Below are 27,571 nucleotides of genomic sequence, written 5' to 3' on the forward strand. Positions count from 1 at the left end.
TCTCCACAGATGCAGCCAAGTCAGCTCAGTTTCTCCAACAATTTCTATTGTTGTTTGAGATATTCAGTATCCACAGTTTTATATTAGAAACTTTTGTGAACTCCCACAACATTGGTCTTTATATGTGACTTATTTATTTATATGCCGCGGTTTGCTGGGGTGATTAGCATTACTTCTGGTTCTGTTTTTCAGTGGTTTGTATATCAGGTCCAGTTCAAATGTGTTTGTTGATGGAGTTCTATTTGGAATGTCAGGCCTCCAGAAATTCCCTGACATGCCTCTGTTTGGCTTGTGCTATTATGGATGTGGTGTCCCAGTCGAATTTGTGTCCTTCTTTGTCCGTATATATTGAAGCCAGTGAGAATTGGTCATGTCTCTTGGTGGCTAGTTGGTGTTCGTAAAGGATCCCATGCCCACAACCAATAACACTAACGTAATACACAAAATACCATACAAGGACTGAGAGAAATATTACATCGGCCAAACAGGAAGAAAACCAACAATAAGGATACATGAACACCAACCAGTCACGACCAATTCTCACTGATCTCAACACACACGGGCAAAGGACGACACAAATTCGACTAGAACAACACATCTATAATAGCACGAGCCAAACAGAGACATGCTAAGGAATTCTTGGAGGCTTGGCATTCCAACCAGAACTCCATCAACAAACACAATGAACTGGACCTGATAAAGAAACCACTTACAAACAGAATTGGAAGTAACGTCAACTACAGGAAAACCGATGAAGCTTCGGTGTTTTGTCCCTCTTGCTACTTGTATATGGCAAGTGGGACAGAAAACCCACGCTTCACTGGAAGCACACTGATGATGTTATCTAGCAAGCTGTTAAAACACCTGCAACCAAACCCAGTGGCTCAGCGTGCAAGTCTACAACCCCAATCAGATATATCAAAGAGGAGGGATAAGGTGGGAGTGTGAAATAGTAATGGCGAATGAGATTCAAAGATGGCAGAAATACATAAATCAACGCTAGATGTTACAAAGATAATAAAATGACTCAGTTAAAGATTCTGCTTCTGAATGAGTGCAGCATGCCTAACAAAGTAACTGATAATGCACAGGGAAGTAAATAAATATGATCTAATCCACTACGGAGGAATGGTTTCAGGCTGATAACAACTGGGTTCTAAGTACTAAACAGTATATGACATTCAAGAAAAATAGGAAGTACTACAAAAGGTGGAGGGATAGCTTTATTATTCCAAGATAAAAATAGTCATAGTTGAACTTGGTTCCACAGATCAGGATACGGAATCAGTTTGGGTGGAGATGAGATGCAATAGAGAAAAGAAGCCACTAATGGGAGTAAGCTGACAGTAACAATAATGTGGGATGAAGTGTACAAGAAAAATAATGACTAGTTGGGATGGAGATCACAACAATGATAGGTGATTTTACTCTACATATGAACTGGAAAAGTCATATTGCAATATTAGCTTGGCGGAAGAATACTTTCAAGACAATGCCTTCAAACATCACAAGTTGGAAACAAGCAGAAAGCAGGATATATTTATTTGACTTGTGTAACGTGACAGGATTAGTTAATGACCTAAGAACAAAGCCACCCTCAACAGCAAAGATCATACATGATTGAATTTTGCATCCAGTTTGGAAGGGAAAAGATTGAATCTAATACTAGCTTTTTAAACCTAAATAAGAGCAACTAAAAGGGCAAGAAAGCTGAATGTGTTTAAGTGAACTGATTAACAGGCTCAAACTTAGATCAACAGAAACATAGTGGCAGACATTTAAGGGGATATTTCAGAATTGTCAGAAGAGCACACCCATTAGAAAGACATAATTCTAAAAGGGAGGACCCACCATCTGTGGTTACCTGAAGTTAGGGGAAGGATTTAAATTAAGTATAAAAGCCTAAGTGACAAAAATAATTGTATTACAAAAAAAATTTTGAAAACTATGGTACATCCTTAGGATGTCAATGTTGTTATTCAAATCCAATCCTTAAGATTAAAAAGAAGACTAATGGTAGACTATCTACAGACAACCATAAATCTAGAATAAAATTCCAGTCTAGCATGCAACTTCAAATATAATTTAGGATCCAAGTGAAGAATGCAATGATGTTTTCCAAGGAGTAACTCAGATAAAATGAAGTCAATCTGTGGTCAAATGACACCAAGTACACGGTACAGCTTTTACATTTTACCTAGAACATTTCAGCAATTTAATCTCTGTGTAAAGCCACAGACTGTTAAGAATGATTCGATGAATTACCGACTAAATAATGTTTCAAGCAAATCTCTCCTCTGGATGCTTGAGATAATATCGGCACATTTCTTGGCCAAACCAAGTTTGCTTTGCACGAAGATTCACCACCACAGTGTTGAATCAGTTCCATAACCCAACAGGACACCAGCACAAAATCAACTAATTCATACTTGGTTGCATTAAAGTTCATATCCTGTGTGGGTCAAAGGTGGTCAGGCAAACTGCACAATCCCAATTTTATTGTCATCTGTAGGCCACCTGTCGAAATATATCTTAATGCTCCTTTCACCACTTAAAATGAGCAGAGAAATAAATACCTAATATAGCAGGTGGCTTTCGTTTTCAGCACCGTATTCAAACTAATTAGTGCATACCGCAGAATCATTTACTCCACACTGCTCCTGATACGGTTGAGTCCAAGACTGAGTCCCAATAATGAGAAATTTGTGCAAGGATATTTGATGATTAGAAGAACTTGAAGTATAATCAAGTCACTAGCACATTCAACTACAGCTTCCATTTATACCTTTTCCCTGCAATGGATATCAAAAGCCTTCCTTCCTCTGTTACATTCCCTTTTATACCCTCAGCCTTGTACACCATGTCTGCTTCTTTTAAAAAAAATTCAGCATATCCACCTTTATTTTTGCTGTACTACTCTCACTACCTTCATTCTGAGTTGAATTTTTACCTTACTTCTCCTCTATTTCTCAATCACTTCTCCATCCCTTTTGTTTTCCCAGTGTACCCCTTTAAGCTACAAATTTTGATTCAGTCCATAAATACTACCAACTGACAGTTGCTATTTTCATTACTATTTCAGTAACTATTGAATTGAAGTTGTGGCTCTGGTTCTTGTCTGTAAAATGCAAACGTATGTGAATTATTTTAAATATATTTTCATTCACATAAATTCACAAGATCACAAGTTATTGCAGTTAAGGGAGGTCATTCAGCCCATATTAATTTATCCCTCCATAAACCCCCAAAACCACACTCTCCCAAGAAGGCATCCAACTGTTTCTCAAATGATTTCAGGATTTTGTCTCTGCAGGTCTTCCAGGAAGTCTATTTCATATGGTGATCATTTATTGTACAAAGTAATTGCTGACATGAGCAGTAAATTTATCATTTATTAGTTTGGACCTGTGCCTACTTATCTCACTATTCCAATTTAAGAATAAATCTGGAATAAAATTTTAAATTATCTTAAAAATTCTTCAAACATAGCATTTGTGCCAGCCCATACATTTCCTTAACAAATGCCACTAAAAGCAAAGCCCACACAGCACTGTTTGTGGGAGGTGGCGACGTACAATTTGGTGGTAACACGATCCATAAACAAAATTCAGAAGGAATTAATTAGCTGTGAAACGCACCAGCACATACTTGAATAAGAAAGTCGCTATACAAGTAAATGATCGTTGAAGGCTTCTCTTGAAAGACATGCTTCCAGTTGAAAAGTCCAAGTTCATCCAGATTTCATCGCTGATTCCTTTGACACCCAATCAGTGCTTTTGTGCTGCACTTTTTCTCAACAATCTCCTGTTCAGAATGAGTCACAATACTCAAAGCACATTACTTGAAGCAACAGAATTTAGAATTCCCCAGTGTTATCCCACACTTTGTTGATTTTATTGATTTCTGCCTTTGTACGGTTTTATCATCATGGTTCAGTCAAAGAAAAATCTGAGGTGTCTTTGTGACATTAATCACGCGTATTCTGCCTGACTGTCTGTGAAATTCTTAAGGCAAGGAAATCCTGTTGCATCTTTATAGAGCATTAGTTAGGCACAGGCTCTGACAAGCAGTACTGAGCTTTGATTTTCTTGGCACTCCTTTTCTTGGCATGGCTGGCACACATGCAACATTTGCAGAATTTTTAAGTTAAGAATAAATCTGGAATATAATTTTAAATTAAGTTGGAATGGTAAAACAAATATACAGTTCTGATTGCCACACTATCGAGGGAACTTGACTGCTCTGGAGAGGGTGCAGAAGAGATTCCTGAGGCTGGTAGAAATATGGAACATGCTGCCTGGTAGGGTGGTGGAAAGAGATATTCTTGCAACATGTAAGAAGTATTTGGATGTGCACTTAAAATACCAGGACATTGTAAGCTATACACCAAGTCCAAGTCAATGGAATTAGCATAGTTTGGTGCTTACTGGCCAGCACAGACATGATGGGCCAAATGGTCTGGCCGTAGGCTGCACAACTCTATGACTCAAATTGCTAAGGGAAAAGTTGTGAGTAGTATCTTTGTTGTATCATGACAACCACTGAAGAGCCCCACCTCCTTTTACAACAGCGAGAGGCCTATCCACTCCATGTGGAGGATGGGGTGAGCTAGTGGTATTGTCACTGGACTAACAATCCAGATACTGAGGTATAATGGTCTGGAAACATAGCTTTGAATTGCATCATCTAGATGATGAAATTTGAATTCATTTAGTAAATCTAGAATTAAGAGTTAATCTAATGGTGGCCATGAAACCATTATCAATGCCATCAAAATCCATCTAGTTTACTATAAAGTCCTTACGGAATGGAAAATCTGCTATCCTTGTGATCAGAGATAATGGGAACTGCAGCTGCTGGAGAATCCAAGATAACAAAGTGTGGGGCTGGATGAACACAGCAGGCCAAGCAGTATCTCAGGAGCACAAAAGCTGATGTTTCGGGCCTAGACCCCCAAGACCTGTCCAGAAACAGCCTGACACAGTCATTCTCACAAAATTATCCATGACACCACCAGGAAGAGGTTTCCATGCCTACCCTTAACCTGATACTATGAGACTTCCGGTGTTTTGAGTCAGTGTTGAGGATTCACAGTGCAAGCCTGGATTGTATACCACCATGGAATGGACCTTTGGCTAAGATGGATAAGCATTTCTAGCTGAAGACTGCAAATATTTCAGCCTTATCTTTTGCACTGATGCACTGGGCTACCCCATTATGAGATTGGGGATGTTTGTGGATTATCCTGCTCCAGTGTGTTGTTTAATTGTCCACTACCAGTCATGACTGGATGTGACATGACTACAGTGCTTTGATTTGATCTGCTGGTTGTGGAATTGCTTGGCTCTGTCCATCAATTGCTATATATGTTGTTTGGCACAAGTAGTCCTGTTTTGTTGCTTCACCAGGTTGAAACATCATTTTCTGGAATGCCTAGCACTGCTCCTGGCATGCCCTACTGCACTCATCATTGAACCAGGGTTGATTCACCGGTTCGATGGTAATCCCAAGCTGAGATCACAGGGTGCGGTTGGAGTACAATTCAACTGATGGCCAACGTACAATTCGTTTGATGGCCCACAGGGCCTCATGGATTGCCCAATCTTCAGTTGCAAGATCTGTTTGAAGTCTGTCCCATTTAGTTTGGTGATACTGCTACACAGCACGATGGAGGATATTCTCAATGTGAAGATGAGACTTTGTCTCCAAAATGTCTGTGTGGTGATCACTTTAACTGATACTGGCAGACAGAGAAATGCATCTGCAGCAGGCAGATCTGACAAAATGAGGTCATTTATGTTTTTTTCCCTTTTGTTGGTTTCCTCGCGATCTGCTGGACATCCAGTCTAGCAGTAATGGTCTTTAGATTTGTTCCTAACCAGCTTGAGTGCTGAACCACTCTTGGTGGTTGGTCACTAAAGTCCGAGAGTACATTCTGTACTCTTGGCCCTCACAGTGCTTCAGTGCTTCCTCCAAATGCTGTTCAACACACACTAATTATAAATTGAGAGGAGGAATATGTGGCAATCAGCAGGGTTCCTTGTCCATGTTTGACCTGGTGTCAGAAGATATCATGATGTCAGAGATCAACGTAGAGGACAACGTTCAAACCCAAATGTATACACTTATGGCATTACCTTGCTAGGTCTGTCCTACTAGTGGGACAGGGCATACCCAGGGATGGTTTTGGTGTTGTGGGATGTGTGCGTAAGGTGTGATTCCTTGAGTATGACCATGTCAGGCTCTTGCTTGACTAGCATCAGCCCCCAGATGATAGTAAGAAGGATTAACAGATTGTGTTTGCCATAGTCGATGCCTTATTTTCACTTTTCTAGCAGTTGATACAACTGAATGCTTGTTAGGCCTATTCTCAGGGCAAATCGAAGTCAACCACATTGCTGAGAGTCTGGGGTCAATTCAAGAACCAGACAATCGATACTGGCTTCGTGACTTTCAAGTCACTGGACACTTAGTTCCAGACTTTTATTGATCTGCTGTGGTGGGATGTGAGACCACATCCCTAGAACATTAACTGGGTCCCTCGATTACTACTTTAACGACAATACCACAAGGGCATTGCCTCTCCTGGTGCACTTAAGACTATAAGAAAGATAAAAAACAAAGGAGACACGTGGTGCAAACAGATTTTCAACAAAATATTAGAAGATACTTTTACTCTTACCTGTTCTAGAATCTTCTGTAAGTGAATGTAAGCTTCAAGTGGAGTCAATTTTAGCTCCATTATTAGTCGATCTATTTTGTTAATGACTAAAACTGGGCGAATATTTTCCAACCAGGCCTGGCGTAACACTGCTTGCGTCTGAAAATAGAACAGCAACACACTCCTGCTGATTTCCACTTGGGAAGAATTAATTCAACATTCACAGTACAGCAACTTAAAATGCTTTAGTGGTGCATACTAATTACTTTATTTCACGGCAAAATTTGCTAAAATATTAGTATTAAGAGTACCTATGAATAGCAAAGACACATCTGGGTGAGTAAAATATTTCACTCTACTGTATCAAAAATGTCTCTGAAACAAAGGCACTAACAGCTTTGTGCGTATTTACTCTAAGTTTGAATTCTCAAATGAACAAAGATTACTTGTTCCTTTTGGTTACCTGAGGACAAACACCTTCAACAACATCGACCACCACAACAGCACCATCACATACACGCACAGCAGTCGATACTTCAGAGGAAAAATCCACATGGCCAGGAGAATCTATCATGTTAATGAGGTATTCTTGATTATCTGTGAAAGCAGCAACATCTGGTGATCAAAACTATGAATAAAAGTCAACATGTAACATTTTAAGGCCGTTTTTACAAATCAAATTCAGGGTACAAATCAGTACCCACTAAAATAAACTTTAAACTTTTAATGTTTTCAGTTTCAGATTCTTATTTTTTACCTCAAGTCCATGTTAATATTATCCATTACAACAGCAGAACAATTGACAAGATTTATATGATCATTCCTCCCTAGTGAATCAGAATTTTTCAGAGTTTCTCTTCAGTCTCAACCACTTCAAGTTATCTTAGTGGTGGATGTATCGACAAACAGGTGAACTCGACTGATTTTTTTTTCCCCCTCAGCATATTTTCCAAGGATTAAAATAAATTCAATCAACATGTTCAGAAATGTAATGATACACCTTTGCAGCAAGCAGGGCTTCACCCTGGCATCTCAGCTCAGAGGTGGGGACACTACCAATGATACCACATAAGGACCTTAACTTCAAGGATTAGTCCAAAAGAAAAATACCTGGATTTATAATTAGGAGGAGACACTTTAGGTACAAGCTCTATTTCTATTAGAGAAGTGAACACCACGATACATAGGAGCAGAAGGCAGCCATTCAGCCCATCAAGTCTGCTCCACCAATAAATTAAATCATGGCTCATCTGATAGTCCTCAACTCTACTTTCCTGCCATTTCCTTCATACCCTTGATTCCCTTACTGATTAACAAGCTGTCTTATCTCAGCCTCGAATATACTCAAGAGCCCAGCCTCTATGGCCCACAGATTCACTACCCTCTTGATAAAAGAAATTCCTCCACATCTGCATCTTAAATGTGTAACCACGTAGGCTAAGATAATGCCCTCTGGTCCGTGGCTCTCCCACAAGGGAAAACAACATCTCAAAATCCACTCCGCGATTCTGTGATGTTTAGGTTTTTGAAATCGCTTACTTGCAGTGAAATGTAGTGATATGGAACTGGATTTCATCGTGATTCCACGGAGTTGCTCATCTTCTCGGCTGTCCATGTACCGCAACTACAAAAAAAATACAGGGAAGGTATTAATGTAATATTTATTACATTTAATAAAATATTTTAAAATAGCACTTTATTCTCACTGTATTTTCTATGAACCTGCTGCATTAGCTTACAATGCCAGATAAAGTCTACTTATTTGTATGCTTTGAGAATGTCCACCACTCTCTTGATATCACATTTTAAATGGAACACCAACAAGTTACAACTAAAAAAAATTACAAAATATACATAAAAAGGGGAAAAAAAAACACAACCTCTTACTCTTTTTTATGGCCATAAAATGACTTAATTATATTGAGAGAATGACGAGAGGGAGAAGCGGGTGAAAATTCACAAAACCTTTCAAGAAAAATAATCAGCCTGTAACTGACCTCAGGAAATACATATATAACTTGTCCACAGGGTATTACACAATAGTACCCTTGGAAGGAGAGATTCAAGTGATGATCATATGTACAATCCAAAACCTTTAATAAAAGCTCATTATGCACTGTATTGACTACTAGAAAAAAGCATGATGCAAAATACCAACTATTGGGTTTTGAATTCCATTGTCTAAGTTAATATCTGGGACTTTCAAGGACTGAAATCATTTCTAAAAGTGTAAAAGCATGCCCTTAAACTGGCTACAGGCATCACCTGACAAAACAGGTTGGCCAAGTTTCAGAGAACCAATGTGGATTGCACAAAGGACAGTTCAAATTGTAATTAACATTACAACTGAAGGCAATTAAATCAAAATCAGTCCTACCCTCGTAGGCAGGAAAAGGCCATTTCCTATCTGATCAGAGATAACACAGTGTGGAACTGGAGGAGCAGGAAAATTGACATTTTGTCTCTGTGACTGTGTTATCTCTGACTCCAGCGTTGGCAGTTTTTACCATCTCCTATCTGATCAGCACTATCATTAGAATCTTTCCATGTTGGAGATAAACCATTATCTACAATTATCAAACCTAAACATGAGGAACTTAGCAGTTGGAATATACAAAGAAGCCAGTATTTCCAGAAGTTCTCTCTGCGGCAGGAGGAGAGATTGATTTTGATTGTAGAATCAACCAGAGAAGGTTTTTTTTCCTTCCGTCTCTCAAGAAGAAAGTACAGTTACAACACCAAATGCAAAGCAACATCAGGAAACCAAGAATGTTAAAAATAAAGATAACATAGTGTGGAGCTGGATGAACACAGCAGGCCAAGCAGCATCTCGGGAGCACAAAAGCTGACATTTCGGGCCTGGACCCTTCATCAGAGAGGGGGATGGGGACAGGGAACTGGAATAAAATTTTATTCCAGCATCTGCAGTTCCCATTATCAATGTTAAAAATAAATATTTCTTTTATTTCTACTGATGACTCAAGAAGCCAGTTAATCAACCATAGCACCAGGCTAAAATCTTACTATTCAATCCCACTGCTGCCAGATTACTTTCATTAACAAGTGCTGTTTCTTTAGGGGTGGCACAGTGGCTGATGGTTAGTACTGTTGCTTCACAGTGCCAGAGACCCGGATTTGATTCCAACTTTGCCTAACTGTCTGTGTGGAGTTTGCATATTTTCCCAGTGTCTGTGTGGTTTCCTCCAGGTGCTCCAGTTTCTTCCCACAATCAAATGTGCAGGTTAGGTGGATTGGCCATGGGAAATGCAGGGGTGGGTCTAGGTGGGGTGCTCTTCAGAGAGTCAGCCTGCTTCCACTCTATAGGGATTCTGTGATTCAAAAGAGAGTTTATCTTCCTTTTGAAGTTTACATAATGAAACAGAAACTTACTCAATTAAAGTAACATTTCCAGGGTCAATGATGCACACCAGCACCTGCAGAGTGCACTCTAAGGTCTCCATCATGCTGGGGAGCACCACACACAGGGTGCCATAGATCAGGAGCATTTGGTTGAAGCGCAAACTAAATTTAAGAGCCCCTTAAAAAAAAATCAAAAGTGGGCTGCAAACAAAAACAATCTGCGTAAATTGTACTGGATGCTACCTCCTTTTTTAACTTTATATGTGTGCACGGTGACTGCAAAAAGGTTGCATTTTTGATGTTGCATTTATTATTTTTATTTTTGTTAGCTGTGACAATACTTTGCCCTGGTTTGTTTTATGAAGGTTGAGACAGAGGAGAGAACAGTCTGCTCCAAGCCTATGAAGTAAACAGCTTGTGAGGCCTTGAATCTTTTTAAATAAATGTTGCAACAGAAGGAACAGCCTGAATGATTGGGGACACAAAACGGGATTTTTCATTTTACTTTTGAGCAGTTGTTGGGGTCTTGAAGCTAATGTGGAAGCTCCTGTTCCTCTCCCTGTTACAGCTAAAAGCTGAGGCTATCTTCCTACTGCTAGAGTTGTCTGTGAGATAATCTATTTTACTGAATTTGCCTTTGCTAAGGGTGTTTATGGGATGTTACTATATTGGAACAGTTAATTAGTAGTAGTTAATACATGTACTACTTTGTTAAGCATCTTGATAGAGTTAGAGTTAAGCCAATTCTTTTGTCTTTGTCTATTTTTACACTACAGATAAAATACAAAGTATGCTTTGCTTAAAGAAGTTGAGTAGTTTGACCAATCAAATTGTTATAGAACACAGAAGTATTTGGATTGTAACACTGAAAATACACTTTCCTTGAAAATAACAAAAAGTTAGGGTCCAGGATATCTTCACAGAATCCCTATAGAGTGGAAACAGGCCATTCAGCCCAACAAGCCCAACTGCCCATCTGAAGAGCATCCCACCCTGACTCATTCCTTTACGCCTACATTCCTCCATGTCTAACCCACCTAACGAAAACATCCCTGGACACTATGGGGAAATTTAGCATGGACAATTCACCTATCCTGCACATCTTTGGACCCTGGGAGGAAACCGGAGCACCTGGAGGAAACCCACACAGAAATAGGGAGAATGTGCAAACTCCACTCAGACAGCTGCCTGAGGGTGGAATTGAACCTGGGTTCCTGGTGCTGTGAGGCAGCAGTGCTAACCACTGAGCCACCGTGCCGCATTTGGTCTGATACATAATATAGCAGATAATAAACATAATCTTTTTGTAACTCAAGAAAACCTTGCAGTTGGCTCCTTACAACTATAGTAAAAATTAGTTAATACATTTTAATTAGAAAAAGATATGGTCAAGTGCTAAAAACAACTTAAACATTCATCGTAACCAACTGGTCGAAAGAAAAAAATGGAGCCAATTCACTCTACCTCACCTGGTCAGCCATCACAAAAGTGGCACTCGTACATAAACGTGGGGGAATGGGCAAATACTGCTATAGTAGTAATACCACTGGACCAGTAAGTCAGAGGTCTGGGCTATTCCTCTGGGGATGAATCTCCACAAATATCCCCATTCCCAGTGATGGACAAGCCCAGGACATCAATGCAAAAGGCAAAACTCAAGCATTTGTAATCATCCTGAGCCAGGAGTCCTGAGAGAATGATCCATCCTCATCTTCCCCACCCAGAGGTACTCAGGATCACAAATGACAGTCTTCATTCCTTTGGGTCGCTCCACATGAAGACAATAAGTGGCTGAAGTCAGTGGATACTGCAAAAGGTGATGTATCCTGACAACATCTATCCAACAGTTCTGAAGACAGGTGTTGCAGAACAAGCTGCACGCCTAACTAACCTGTTTCAGTACAGCATCAACACTGGCATCTACCATGCGGAAGACTGGTGAGGTATGTCCTGCCCACACAAAAAAAAGGACAAATCCAACATATCAAATTACTACCTTGTCAATCTAGTCTCCATCATTAACGAAGTAATTGAAGGGGTCACCATCTGTACCATTAAGCAGCACAAAAAGGAATAACCTGTTCAGTTTGGGCTCTGGCAGGGCCACCAAGATCCAGGCCTCATCACAGCCTTGGTCCAAATATGGCCAACAGAGCTGAGCTACAGAGGTGAGGTGAGAGCGATACCTTTGAACGCAGCTTTGTTGCCAATCAAGTAAGCCACCAAGAAGCCCCAGCAAAATTTATGTTAATGAAAATCAAGGAGTAAGGTCTCCATAGATTGGGGTCATGCCTAGCACAAAGGAAATTGATTACGATTAGAAAATCCAGTCATTCCATAACATTTCTGTAAATTGCTTCATGTTAGTGACATATACCCATCACAGAGGATGAGAAACAGATCTCCCCCCATTGTAAGGTCAGAGTTAAAGATGTTTACTTATGATCGCACAATGTTCAGCACTATTCACAACGACGTAACTACTGACAGGGTGCTTGCTGTCATGCAGCAAGATCTGAACGACATTTAGGCTTGGGCTGATAAGTGACAAGTAACATTTGCATCACACAAGTGCCAGGGAAAGACCTTCTGCAATAACAGAGAATCAGACCATCTCCCTCTGATATCAGTGGCATTACCATCACTGAATCCTCCATTATTAGTGACAATAAATTGAACTGGGCAAGCCATTTAAATACTCTGGTGGTGAAAGCAGGGGAACAACTAGATGTACTACAGCAACTTGCAAAGGTTCAGCAAAATAATAGGCATAATTTGTCATGGCTTACCTTTCCTGCAAGTCGATTAGAAATTATCCCATTGCTAGCAATAAGGCTATCAGCTAATGTGGTTTTTCCTAAAAATACGAAAAACATTCATATTAGGTACAAAAACTTAAATTCATATCAAGAAGAGAAGAAAATTGTTAAAAATTTAGAAGAAAGCATGACTGTTTCTAAATATACGATATGATCAATCACTTACGTAAATGACATCAAGTTTGATTTATATAATGCCTTTAACTTGATGCAAGGCACTGCACAGCAACAAAGTAGAAGATAAAGAGTTACTTTTAGAGCTTAACATAGGCAGTTCAAGGCATTGTCAATGGTGGGGCAAAGGAATTTGCTGATACACAATAAATTAGAATCAGAAGGAGATCATGTTCTCAGAAGGCTGTAAGGGGTCACAGGCTTGGAGGAACAGGCCTGAGATAGATTTAAACATGACGTTGTTCTGCAACTGGCAGCTAATGTAAATCAGCAAACACAGGAGCACATGGGTGAACTGGAATTGGTGCAGGTTAGGATATGCGTCGCAGAGTTTGGATGTGCTTCAGTTTGTGGAGGGTGAACATTAGTTTTGGAAGCAGTAAAATAGTCAAGTCTGAGGATAACAAATGCATGGCTGAGGGTTTCAGAAGTAGAATGAGTTGATTCTTGGGTTACGAAAGATGATTTTTTCTTGGAGGTAGAATGTAGTCATTTTTGAGAAGTTACATCCCAAAGGGGCTGTGGAAAACCAGTGGTATAATCTAGCAATTTACAATCCTAACAGTGGCTCATGGGTGACATCATAGAGATTATTTCCTATGGGGATGCAGGAGAGGAAGACAACTTTCATTTACCCATCATGCAATATCAGGAAATAATACCATTTCCACAACCAGAAAGCACAGGAGGTTCATACAGGGAAAGAAACAGCTAAAAGTGACCTTCCCTCTTTAAGAAACATATTCAACACTAAAATGCATATTTAATTCAACTATTATTATTAAGAATGCATGACTCTAAAATAAAGACTAAAACCTACAGCTGAACTTGGGCCTCTTAACCCAAAGGTAAAGACACTACTACTGTGCCACAAGAGCCCACAAGGGCAACATTCATGATATTTTCTAGTTTACCTGCTCACAGATGTTGTTAGACACTTTCAGAGTATGTGGGCCTTTCAGCTCAGAGGAAGGGACACTACCATTACACCACAAAAGCCCCTCGACATTGTTCAGCCATGCTGTGATACACCACTGAATCAAGTGGGACGCTAATGTGTGCATTCTAGCTCTAAAGGTAAGGGCACTATCACTGTGGCACAACAGCCCTTAACAGCAGCTTTCCAGCTATTTTCCAGAAATTTAAAAATCACCCTGTACAGAAATGTCATTGCACACCTCTGGGTCAGTTTGGATTTGAACGTGGAATTCTTGGATCTGGTAGGTACACTTCCATGGCACCACAACTTCCCTCACAGAAAACATACAGGGCATTTAATAATCCAACACCTGAAGTGTGTCGAATCCACAACCTTCTGTCCCAAAGACAAGTGCTACCAAAAGAACAAATTGTAGACTAAACTGTTAACAAGCATTGCCTGACAGTTGTTTTAATTGTACTTTCTAATCAACCCGTTTGAAGATGTTATGACACAGATCTGGAGCAGGTTGGCCTTGAAATCAGGCCTCCTGGCCCAAAGGCAGGACATAACAATCAGTCACAACAGCTGTTAAGGGTAGCTTTCCAGATATTTTCTGATCAACCTATTCAGGAATGTTACGGCACACCTTTGGAGAAGGCAGGACTTGACCCAATGCCCCCTGGCTCAAAGACACAATCACTACACTGTGCCACACAGCCCCCTTGGCATTTTGATCATTTTCAGCACTGGATCATGATAATTTAATGGACTATATCATTATAGATTAATTAATGGAGGGACATTAATTGCTTGAATTTAGATCGAGATAGTGGTAGTATACAGGGCACTAGGGGAAAGGAGGATGGACTATCAAGCGTTTTATTAAAAAAAAGTGGGGTTATAAAATATTTTTAACACAGTTAGTTAGAATATTGAATGAACTGCCTGGAAGTGTGGTGGAGGCAGATTCAGTTAAGGCATTCAAAAAGCCTTCAATTATTACTTAAATAGAAACATGCAGAATCATGGGCAAAAGGCAGGAGACTGGCACTAAGTCAAAATACTCAGAGACCTGGTATAGACACCATGAACCTTTCTGCATCATAACAATTCTGTGATTGTATGTACCTGGACTCCAAGGTTTCTTTGGACTTCCACGGTACCTATCTCTTCACCACTTAGAAAGTAGCCAGGTCTATCCTTACACTGAAATAAGTTTGCCAATGTTTTGTCCAATCATTTCTTGGTAATTTTATACTTCAATTTACAGTGTGTATAATGCCTCCTACCTGTGCCCCATTGGTATTTTGGATATATGGTTTTCTACCATATTATTCAAGTCATTAATAAATATGCCTAGTTTGTGGACACAAAATTCTGTAGGATTCTGCTATTTAGGCACACATTAATTAGAGTAGCTGTCCACTAACATTTACTCACACTCCTGCTGCTCAGTCAATTACCCAACCCAGTCCATAATTTACCATCACTTTCACCAGTTTTACATCATATTAAATAATTTTGAATACCTTCCACTGACTGTCAATTTAACCATTAACAGACTTGTCCAATTTATTGAGGAAAGTTTCAGTCTTATCACATTGAATTCAGTCTTCCCTTAAATCGAGAAACATGGTCACTGTAGTGTGTATTTCCCTTTCAAGCAGAACACTGAATTCAATCATATTATGGCCAAACGATCATACTACATTGGAGATAATAATGAGCAATGAGCCAATATGACATGTGCTTTTTTCCCTAGATCATATCGTTGCAGAACTCCATCAAGAGCTTTCACTCTCTGGCTTGGTCACCTGCTACCCAATCCATATGAATACAAGCTTGCCCATCAAAACCACTGCCTAAACTATATGCTTATTTAAATCTTAGTTATGGGGTTTACTTCACATATCACAACTTGGGCCCTGCACAAAACTTCCAATACAGTCTTAAATTCTATTTCTTAATTGCACCCATAAAGTTATCATTGTTACTTTATCTCATGTCATGTCCTCCCTTCATTATTGCAGTGATTTCATCCTTACTCACTAAAGCTACAAGTCCTTACTCTAATTTTCCCTATCTTTACTTATGATCTCTATATAAAGTCCTCGCCATTTTGCAGCCGAAAAGGATGATTTTAACCTTTTATTCCCTCTTTAGACAAGACAAGTCTCAGTTAATTTGTTGAAACAGTTATTCAAAAATGGCAAACAGCTCAAATCTTTGCTGCAAAAACAACTGTTTTATTCATTTCTTTTAAACAGCTAAGCTTCTAATCAACTATTTCTACAGATGGCTACTTGAGAAGATTTGTAGCTCAGGTTGAGTTTCTGGAGGTGAGTTTGCTCGCTGAGCTGGAAGGTTAGTTTTCAGACGTTTTGTCACCATTCTCAGTAACATCATCAGTGAGCCTCCAGTGAAGCGCTGGTGTTACGTCCCGCTTTCTATTTATCTGTTTAGGTTTCCTTGGGTTGGCAATGTCATTTCCTGCATTGCTGATGTTCTTTTTCTCAGAGGATGGTAGAATGGCTCCAAATCAATGTGTTTGTTGATGGAGTTCCGGTTGGAATGCCATGCTTCTAGGAATTCTCATGCGTGTCTCTGTTTGGCTTGTCCTAGGACATACATCCTTACATACAGATGAGGATGGACACCACTTTGATTGGGACAACACATCCATCCTAGGACAAGCCAAACAGAGACACACACGAGAATTCCTAGAAGCATGGCAATCCAACCGGAACTCCATCAACAAACACATTGGCTCCAAATCAATCTACCATCCTCTGACAAAAAGAACAGAAAATGACATCACCAACCCAAGGAAACCGAAACAGATAAATAGAAAGCGGGACATAACACCAGCGCTTCACCGGAGGCTCACTGATGATGTTACCTAGAATGGTGACGAAACAGCTGAAAACTAACCTTCCAGCTCAGCGAGCAAACTCACATCCGTGACTACTTCCAATTAAAATTTACATATTTACTCACCCATATTTCTATCCATCAGTGTTCAAATTTCAGTTTAGTACACATGATGAAATTACCCAATCATAGTCAAACAAACACACATGACTATCTTATCCAATCATAACATGGTCTTACAAAACTGGAAATACATCTAACTGTAGGTATGTACTTGAGACTATAAAAAAGTCTATGTTGTCCTTTTAACCTGCTTTCACAACCACATATCATACCAAACATGGTGAGTTTGTAGTTCTTTCAGTTTTCTCTTTACAGTCTAAACATAGTGGTCCAAGCAGTAATTTTTACACAATCTCCCACCAGCACAGCAGCTCAGTGGTTAGCACTACAGCCTCAGTGCCAGGAACCCGGGTTTGATTCTAGCCTTTGGTGACTGTATGTACGAAGTTTACACTTTGTCCCATGTCTGTGTGGGTTTCCACTGAGTGCTCAGTTTCTCCCACAGTCCAAAGATGGGCAGGTCAGGTCAGGTAGATTGACCATGTTAAATTGCCCAGTAGTGTCCAGAGATGTGCAGACTAGGTGGATTAGTGATAGCAATTGGTTACAGGGTTAGGGTAGGGAACTAGGTCTAGGTAAGATGTTCTTCAGAGGGTTGGTGCAGATTTGATGGGCCAAAAGGCCTCTTTCCACAATGTAGGGATTCTATGATCCTAAACTATCCTTTAATGCTAATATTCAGAAGTTAAATTAATATTTATCTGACATCATGTACACCCAATTTCTGCTTCCATTAGAAACCTGGTGCCAGCCTGATTCAGATGGAGTCCATTCCAATGGTGCCAGACTCAATAATGGACCCAGGAGCATATGAATAGCCTGACACAGCCCTCACCCTGGTACTAAGCAGGCATGCAACACGTCAGACTCTCAGAATTGCTTAAAAAGGGTGCTATCATTTCCCCTACAATAATCACATGAAGCTTCCCTCTTCCATGCTTTGGACAACTTCTGGCTGCAAGGTGTCCTGATCTGCATGTTGGTTCTCCTTCCAGCAGTCTTTATTCCTTATCCTCACAGGTAGCAACTACATTGTACCTGTTGATTAGGATCAATTTCTGTATCTGTATTCTCATTCTCAGTCTTTACCTCTCACCATTGGTCACACAAGCCTCACTATGAACTTCCATCTCCCCACAAGATTGACCAAAGACTGGGCAAATTATCCTGATGCTTGGATATATAGGGAACGTAGATCAGTGTCTCCAACTTGCATTCCAGATCTTTGGCTCTGAATCAGGGAGATTCAAGGTAAAAGCAGCTACTCGAAACGTGTTTACTGAGAATGGTCTTGTGGTCTACAAACTGGAACATACTGCAGTCCAGACACATTGAAGAGGAGTCATTCTGACTTAAAACATAACTCTGTTCCTCTTTTCACTGATACCTCCAGACCTGCTGAATTTCTCCACCCTTCTCTGAACTTGGTCCAGACACATAACTTGATCTACCATAGCTTAACACTAGGTTATTTGTTAATAATTTCAATGAACTACTCTCCACGCTGTAATGGCCTAACCCATGCACGGCAACAACTTACAAATATCTCATCACCAAGACAGGATGAGCACTAAGCTTGACGTGCAGAGATGCTTTTTTTTAAAAAAAGTTACTCCCGTGTTTTTGCAGAATTTTTGCTTAGCATCAGCAACAAGTTTCACTTTAAATAAGATGTCTGGTAATTTTTATAACGTGGAGTAGCAAGTCTCAGAAGCAAAACCGTTGAGAACAGCTTCAACACTGGCACCTACGTGAATGTGGAAAATTGCCCAGCTATGTCACATTCACAAAAAGCAGAACAAATCCAAACCAAACAATCAGCATCTATCAATCTACTCTCAATCATCAGTACAGTGATTGAAGGCGTCACCAATTGTGCTATCAATCTGCAATCATGCTCAGTTTGGATTCTGCCAGAGCTACTCAACTCCAGACCTCACCAGAGCCTTACACCAAACATGAACACAAGAGTTGAATTCCAGAAGTGAGGTGAGAGTGACAGCTGTTAACATCAAGGCTGCTAAAGTGAAGCAAAAATGTCTGTGGATGCTGGAAATCTGAAACAAAAGTGCTGGAGAAACTCAGCAAGTCTGGCAGCATCCAAAGAGAAACCTGAGTTCGTATTTCGAGGTCAGCGACCCATTGTCAGAAAAAAAGTCAACTCTAGGACTACTCAACAATAGTTCCTCAAGGTAAATACTTTTAGTCAATCTGTTGGATGTATTATGACACAATTCTGGAGCAGGACTTGAAACCAGGTCTCCTGGCTCGGAGGTAAGGACACTATCACTGTGCCACAAAAGCCTGACTTCCTCAATTATTTTTAAATTACTCTGGTCAAAGATAAATCCTAATCTCTGGAGTAGGAGGGGCTTGAATACGGGGTAGATACACTACCACTTTTAGCTGGCAACTAGGGATGAGCAATAAATGCTGGACCAGCCAGAGATGCCCACATTCCATAAATGAACAAAAAAGGCAACATATAAACAAATAATGTCATGGAATCAGGGCCATCTCCTCAAACATATTTATATTTAATCAAATTTTGGAAGGGTAATAACACAAGCCAACCAGTTAAGAAAAAAAAAAGAGAAACCTTACCATGGTCCACATGAGCCACAATACAGATATTGCGAATGTTGGCTGTATTCTTTTGCAGATCAACAATATTTTCCAAATTAGTATGACCCATAGTGAATTTGATTCTGGAACAACATATGAAGAAAATAATAGTACTGTACCATTCCACCAACAATCCAAGCTAAATGTTCTAATGTGTTACATTTTACACTCAGAATGCTAAATACTATAAATGCATAAGATAGTACAGCAATCCAGGTTAAGTCAAGATGTTACTCTTAAGATTGCTTAAAACTTTTAAAATAAAAGTGCTGAAAGATCAGAGGCTGCTGAAAATTAGCAAGTAGCAAATAAAATGTTATCAGTGAGGATGAATTTGCAACTACAGGATTACATTAGCTACCGCGATATTGTGGCTTCCTAACTGAAGTGACACAATATTATACTTAATAGAGGAATTTTGTAAATGCAGCTCACTCCGAAACTATTATAGGTCTTTGGAATAACAGTGCATTGCCCTTAGTATTTTGAAGACTAGATGAGTTAACCATGATCCATAGCTATCCCTCAATGACATACAAGTTGCCCATTGTTGACTACATTCATATTATAAAAAAAGCAGTTGGCACTATACAAATATCAGCCTCAAAAACAATGAAGGTGTAAGAGCAGGCCGATCTCGCAGCACCAGGGGCAATGGACGGCCCTCATGGCAAGTGTTCCAGGCTCCAGTACTGCTTGGCCTTCTACTCCATTAGCAGGGCAGTGAATGCGCACTGAACATATGCTGGGCCTTCAAACACGGGGAGTGAGGCGAATGGCCTGACGGACTGGGAGCCGGAACACTGACCCTCAACCCAGGCCCATTGGGGAAGAAAGAGTGGGAGAGGGGGGATGGGTGTGGAGTCGGGAAAGGGGGTGGAGCGCTGACCGTCAACCCCATCTCCATGCCTCCCACACCCAGGAGAGTGAAGCTGACAGAAGGCCGAGCTCACCGGAACAGGTCTCCCCGCAAATATCAAATCGAGCCGCGGCACCACGATGACAGTCAGGCTCCAAGCTGTCTGCTCGGGCCTGTACCCTCTGACCTCTGACGTCGCGCCGACGCTGCGCCGTTGCCTGGTCGCGGCGGTTGCTGGGCAGCGGTTGCCAGGTGACGGCGGCGTCCCTGGAGACGGCCCCGACACAATCGAGGCAGTGGCGCTTAGCGCAGACACCGGCCGCTTCGCAACCACTTCTCACCTGCCATGCTGACAGCCATCACCTGCAGACAAATTATATTCATATAGATATATTTATACATATACATGTGTGTGCGTGTGTGTGTGTAAAACAAAATAGCTAAATACCAACCTCAACGATGACCCGAAAGTGCATCTGTGAGATTTGTAACTGTGGGTAAGTTGAAAAACTAACAGGTCTTCATTTCAAGTGATTATTTCATATCAGGAGCTTATTTGGTTCAAGACGCAGTGCTCCATGTACATTGTCGAGATTGGCATCACAACTCTAAGAGAGTGCTGCACTGTCAGGGGTGCTGTCTTTTCGATCGGATCTTAAATCCTCCAAGAAGAAATGAAAAATCCCACTGCGCTACTGCAGAAGAGCAGAAAGGACCGAGCCCTCCCCGGTGTCCCCTGACTAAAGCTTCACTTTCTCGGTCGACAGCCCCAAAGCCTTGGCCGTTGTCTCAATGATGCTTACTCCGTGCAAATTGATTGCCCATTTCCTAGCCGACAACAATTCCTGACAAGTCCAAAGTCATGGCTCGAAAACCCTTTGGTACACCCCGAGGTCGGGAAAGGTGTTTTACAATTGCAAACTTGCTTTCGGAACTGAACTTGAATCCACTGTCAGATGAATTACTACTTTCGGGTTGAGCCATGTATTAATTAGCTTAGCGTTGCATTCTATCTATTACTGTAAGCTATTTAATCCTTTCTCCTCAAAACTATTACATTGAGGAGGCATACTGCTTGAGGCAGAAAAACAAGATAAAATTTAGACCTGTACACTTCGTTGAAATTGATCCTGGCTGACCTGTAATAATTTTCATCCTGGATGAAGCTTAGTTTAGGATCACAATTGTTTTGCACCTTTAAGCCCATCGAATTATATAACAATCATGTTATGATCAATTTAAATGACGGCTACATTCATACAATGTTGAAGCGACCCAAAAACCAAGTTGAGCCGTTGTGTCCGGAGATGTGCAGGTTAGGTGGATTAGCTGCGGGGTTAAAAACCCCGTGTGGGGATGGGGTGGAGCCGCGTGGCGATGCAGACTCGATGGCCTTTTATCTCTCTGCACTGTAGGGATTCATTTTTTTTCCAATATGCGTCCCGATCAAATTGCAGTGCAGTTAGTGTACATATTGCAAACGTAATTAGTGGAAGCACTGGCTGTACTCTTAGCACAACAGTCTGTATCTATAAGTTAAAAGAAAACGTAATGTGCTAGAGAGGTATTGTTTTGACCAGACTGTTTTTACTGCTTTTGACGATAAGAAATAACTGCAGAGGTAAATTTCTGTCGATACCTGCATTGCATTATATTTGCTCCTTACCTCCACAATAATAATTATTTTCTATTTAACCATTTGTAACAGTTGACATTCTTTCGCTTGGTGTACTGTCCTGGAATTAATTGAAAATTCTGCACCATCTTGAGTACAAGGCTATATCTTGTTATAAAAATGTGCATCTCCTCTGACACGACGAGATGAGCTCTTTACAAAGACAGAGCTATGCAGAATGTATTGTCCTGCTACTCAATGCATTTGTCCTTCATGAAGACCACAAGTTCTACCGTTTTAACCAGGAAACAATATGTCCCCGGGTGTTCCAGAAATAAGTCTTTTTTTTGTTTTTCTGTAGCATTACAAGTGAATCTAAATTTCTGTCCCCTTTGCGAGAACAACACAAAGAGCAGGAAATAGTTTATACAATATTCTGAAGCTGAAATGATTCTGACACAACTTTGACAAGTTGCTACATCAAAGGCTATTGCCGAAAATAAAAAGCTCAGGGTATAAGCTCATGGTGTATATTAAGACCGACTAAAGATTAGGTAAAAACCGAAAGAACTATTTTTGTGGAACAAAAATAAAGTTACTGGAAAAGCCCAGCAGGTCTGGCAGCATCTGTGAAGGAAAAAACAGAGTTAACGTTTCGGGGAGGTTCTGAGGATGGGTCACCGGACCCGAAACGTTAACTTTTTTTTTCCTTTCATAGATGCTGCCAGACCTGTTGAACGTTTCCAGCATCTTTGGTTTTGTTGTGGTCTAAAGATTGGTTGGTTGGCAGAAAACAAACTATGCATAAATTAGTCTTTGATTGACATTTTAAGTGGACTGTCACAGGGGATGGTGCTGAGGCCTCAACGTTGTACAGTTTACACCAATGATGTTGCATGGTCTCAGACAGCACCAAGATAGGTAGGAAAGTATGTCACACGGATAGTAGGAACTGGCCATGCTGGAGAATCTGAGATAAAACCGTATGAAGCAGGATGAACGCAGCAGGTCAGGTAGCACTCACCTTTATTGGCTCAATCCCCGCCTCTTTGACTGGTCTGGTCTCCTCTCCACCTATCTTCTCCTCTATCCATCTTCTATCCGCATTCCCTTCTCTCCCTATTTATTTCAGAACCCCCTTCCCCTCCCCCATTTCTGAAGAAGGGTCTAGGCCTGAAACATCAGCTCTCCTGCTCCTATGATGCTGCTTGGCCTGCTGTGTTCATCCAGCTCTACACCTTGTTAGCTGAGATTCTCCAGCATCTGCAGTTCCTACTATCTATAAAAGTAAGAATGTTATGACAAAGAAGGGTCTTCACCCGAAACGTCAAACTTTCCTGCTCCTCTGATGTTGCTTGGCCTACTGAGTTCATCCAGCTTCACACCGTGTTATCTTAGGTAGGAAAGTATGTTGTGAAAAAGTCAAAGAGTTTGCAGATGAATAAAGATAGGTTCAGTGAGTGGACAAAAATCTGGCAGAAGACATGTAACGTGGGAAGATGTGAAGTTGTTGAATTGGACAGAGTATCACTTAACTAAAGAAAGACTGCTGAAATCTGAGGTACAGAGGGATTTTAGTGTTCTAAAAGTCACTAAAAGTTGACATGTAGGTACAACACATAATCAGAAAGGCTGATGACATGGTCTCCTTTATTTTGAGTGGAATTAAACTCCCTTGTCCACTCCACACTCCCATTTAACCCACCACACCCAGCACTTGCCCCGCAACCGCAGGAAGTGCTACACCTGCCCCTACACCTCCCCCCTCACCCCATCCTAGGCCCCAAGAACACTTTCCAAATCAAGCAGATGTTCACCTGCACATCTGCTAATATGGTATACTGCACCTGCCGTTCCCGTTGTGGCCTACTCTACATCGGGGAAACCAAACGGAGGCTTGGGGACCACTTTGCAGAACACCTACGCTCGGTTTGCAATAAACAACTGCACCTCCCAGTCGCGAACCATTTCAACTCCCCCTCCCATTCCATCAATGACATGTCCATCCTGGGCCTCCTGCAGTGCCACAATGATGCCACCCGAAGGTTGCAGGAACAGCAACTCATATTCCGCTTGGGAACCCTGTAGCCCGATGGTATTAATATGGATTTCACAAGCTTCAAAATCTCCCCTCCCTCTACCACATCTCAAAACCAGCCCAGTCCATCCCCGCCTCCCTAACCTGTCATTCCTCCCACCTATTCCCTCGTCCCATCTCAAGGCCCACCCCCATCTCCTACCTACTAACCTCATCCTGCCCCCTTGTCCTCTCCGTCCTCCCTGGACTGACCTATCTACTCCCTACCTCCCCACCTACACTCACCTTTACTGGCTCCATCCCTGCCTTATTGACTTGTCTGTCTCTGCCTATCTTCTCCTGTATCCATCTTCAATCTGCCTCCCCCTCTCTCCCTATTTATTCAGAACCCCCTTCCCCTCCCCCATTTCTGAAGAAGAGTCTGGGCCTGAAACATCAGCCTTCCTGCTCCTATGATGCTGTTTTGCCTGCTGTGCTCATCCAGCTCTATACCTTGTTATCTCAGATTCTCCAGCATCTGCAATTCCTACTATCTATAAAAGTAAGAATGTTATGTTTCAAGTATACAAGAGAATCAGTGAGAGCACACCTTAAACATTGTATGTAGTTGAGGTCTCTTTGTTTGAGGAAGAATGTAATCACATTGGAGGCAGTTCAGATGAAGTTTGTTAGACTGAAACCTGGAATGAGGAGGTTTTCTCATGAGGAAGGATTGGACAGAAATGACTTGTTTCCGCTGTAGTTTTGAAATGTGAGGAGTGATTCACATTGAAATGCATAAGATCCTGATTTGTCTTGACAAAGCGGATGTGATAAGGATGTTTCCTCTTATGTGTCAGTCCAGAACTAGGGAACATTGCTTTGAAATTAGGGGTTGCCCTTTTAAACAGATACTAGGACTTTTTTTTCCTCAAAGGGTTGTGCCACTTTCGATCTCTCTATCTCAGAACATTGGTAGAAGCAGGGTCATTGAATATTCGTAAAGCAAACATAGATAGATTTGTTAGGTAAAGCAATCGAAGGTTATCAGAGGTAGATGGGAATGTGGAATTCAAAACACAAACAGATAAATCATGATCTTATAGAAGGGTAGATTATGCCCCAAGGGGCCAAAAGATCTACTTCTGCTTGTATTTTGAAAGGTTGTGTGTTTATGTGATCTGACATAAACTCAAAATCAGACACCACTTATTAAGCTTATCAGTGACTAATAGACAACTGCACCCATCAATCTGCTGACTGTGACATTTTGCGCATCCTGCCCCTTCTATTGATGATAACATTTTCACATTAACTGTGACTATATTTTCTTACTTACTTTCCCAATCTTCCCTAAATTTCTGCTTCTCATTTCACTTTAAATAAAAACTTTTATAAGGGTAGGCACACTATTGACTGTCAATAGTTTAAAATATACTTCAGAAAAACACATAGGTTTTGAGACAGGTCTTTAGCACACAATGGAGTTTGGGAAGGATGTTGGAGAATGTGAAGAAGGAATTTCAGTTGTGGAATGGACTCATGTTGAGACCTTTCCGTCTCGTGAGACAATAGTTTGTGCCTTGGGGGTTGACTACATGTTAAGTCAGGTCTATTATGGCTGACAAAGCTCCACTCTGGCACAACAGTCTCTATGGCATTTGTTGCAGATGAAGATAAAGAACCAAGAAGATGTAGGATTTTTTAATGTCTTTTACTCGGACCCTCTCCTTAGGTAGTTGGGTTTCAATTTTGCCTCAGCTCTTCTAGACAGGCAAGTTTAGAGATCACAACATTGGCAATTGGCTTCAGTTTTTTGTGTCAAAGTCCGTATTGAAGTATAGCAACTTGTGACCAGTGGTTGGTTCACCGTGCAGGAGGTTTCGAGCCAATCTGCTGTAGTCTCTGCTGGCTTAGCAATGCTGGAATGAACATACTCCAAGTTGGTGACCTCATCCTATGAAGAGATGTCAAAGATATGGCTAAGGGAGAAAAGCTTTAAACTGTTAAATCTTTTCTCTCTGCTTGGCACATGATGTTTTGGTTACACTGCTATAGGGGAGGAAACGAAGGACGCAAGCTCTATAGAACCATCACGTGGTTAGAAACATATTTTCGAAGAACTGAAAAACCCAGTTCCAAAAAGGAATCATTGGACTGAAAACCTTAATTGTGCCTCTCTGTCACTTTCTACAAATGCTGATAGACCTGCTGAGTTTCTCCAGTACTCTGTTTTTATTTTAGCATGTAGGAATAAAATTGCTGAGAATTATTTCTGATTTAAATGCATTTGATAATATATTGAAGTCTGGTAGCCTTGTGCAGTTTTAATAATACAACTGGAAAGTGAGTTTATGAAAATAATCAGTGTCTAGACCAAGGCCTATAATTAGATTGTTTCAATTAGCTGAAAATGATTTTCTAAAATCCGGCACAAAACCATTTCTGAGTTTTTATGCATTCAATAACCAGTTTCATCAAAAGAGTTAAAAGAAGTTTGAGGCCCTCTAAAACCTGCCTATTAGTGGCCCTGAACCGAAAATAAAGGATTTTTTTAAAATCCTCTCCTTGAAGGATTGTAATAGGCACAATTAGTGGAAATTCAATATGATGGTTAATTCAGTCTGGAACATGGTAGTTTTGTGTGTGAAGTAGATATCTAGCACAATGAATTTGAACAATGTTATTAGCCTTGAATATTTATTTAAGTTTGGTGCTAGTGTGTCTGATTTAAAGTAAATTACATTGAAAACAAAACTCAAGCCAATAGGAACACATATTTATTCCATTAGCCCCAAGCAAATCATTTAAAAGAATTAATTTAAATAGTGACAAATGAAGTAATTAGACACTATAGAAGAAATGTCTCGATTGTTCTCAAAATTTAACCAATGACAAAAGCATTTATTTGGCACAAAATTGAAAGCATTGTTCATTGTGTGTTGTTGGAACTGTGTTATGCTGCAACAACATTAGAGCCAGGGTAAGATAATTCCAGTTACAATGCACTGAGTTGCACTTGCCAAAATCAGAGCAGGCATGGCAGCCCATATGCATAAATATGCAAGAGCAATATCACAGGAAACTGACGAGTACATTTAGATTATGCAGTGTTAAGATTGCTGAGAATGAGCATAAGAACATATGAATTAGGGGAAGGAGTAAACAATTCAGACACTCAAGCCTGTTCCACCATTCAATACAATCATAGCTGATCTCATCTAAGCCTTAATTCCATTTTCCTGCCCTCTCCCCTTAACCTTTTACTAATTAAAAATCAACTATCACCTCTTTAAATTTATTCAATGCCGCGGCATCTACCACGCCATGGGAGAGTGAATTCCACAGATTCACAACATTTTGAGAGAAGTAATTTCCCTTCACCTCTGTTTTAAATCTGCTACACCTTATTCTAAAACTATGACCTCTCATTCCAGATTACTCTACATGAAGAAACATCCTTTCTCTGTCTACTTTGTCAATCCCCCTTTAATATCTTATGATATGTCAGATATAATATATAAG

The 27,571-nt window shown here is 40.5% G+C and overlaps 2 protein-coding genes across 3 annotated transcripts in view; one reads left to right on the top strand and one right to left on the bottom strand.

Annotated features, from left to right (window-relative positions):
- The window catches only part of efl1 (elongation factor like GTPase 1), a 246,108-nt gene extending 225,512 nt beyond the window's left edge, over positions 1-20,596 (bottom strand). For both annotated transcript variants that reach the window (XM_048563067.2, XM_048563066.2), the window contains exons 1-6: positions 20,509-20,596; positions 19,535-19,638; positions 12,811-12,878; positions 8,201-8,285; positions 7,125-7,258; positions 6,683-6,820 (exon numbers count right to left, since the gene is read on the bottom strand). In XM_048563067.2, coding sequence (XP_048419024.1) covers positions 6,683-6,820; positions 7,125-7,258; positions 8,201-8,285; positions 12,811-12,878; positions 19,535-19,625 — 516 coding nt within the window. In that variant the 5' untranslated portion in view covers positions 19,626-19,638; positions 20,509-20,596. The remainder of the gene's footprint in view (positions 1-6,682; positions 6,821-7,124; positions 7,259-8,200; positions 8,286-12,810; positions 12,879-19,534; positions 19,639-20,508) is intronic.
- A 139-nt stretch (positions 20,597-20,735) lies between these two features.
- The window catches only part of saxo2 (stabilizer of axonemal microtubules 2), a 48,095-nt gene continuing 41,259 nt past the window's right edge, over positions 20,736-27,571 (top strand). The window contains exon 1 of the mRNA XM_048563036.1: positions 20,736-20,911. Within this exon, the coding sequence (XP_048418993.1) occupies positions 20,874-20,911 (38 nt within the window). The 5' untranslated portion in view covers positions 20,736-20,873. The remainder of the gene's footprint in view (positions 20,912-27,571) is intronic.

This window comes from Stegostoma tigrinum, chromosome 33 (genome assembly GCF_030684315.1).
Source record: "Stegostoma tigrinum isolate sSteTig4 chromosome 33, sSteTig4.hap1, whole genome shotgun sequence".
Taxonomy (NCBI): Eukaryota; Metazoa; Chordata; class Chondrichthyes; order Orectolobiformes; family Stegostomatidae; genus Stegostoma; species Stegostoma tigrinum.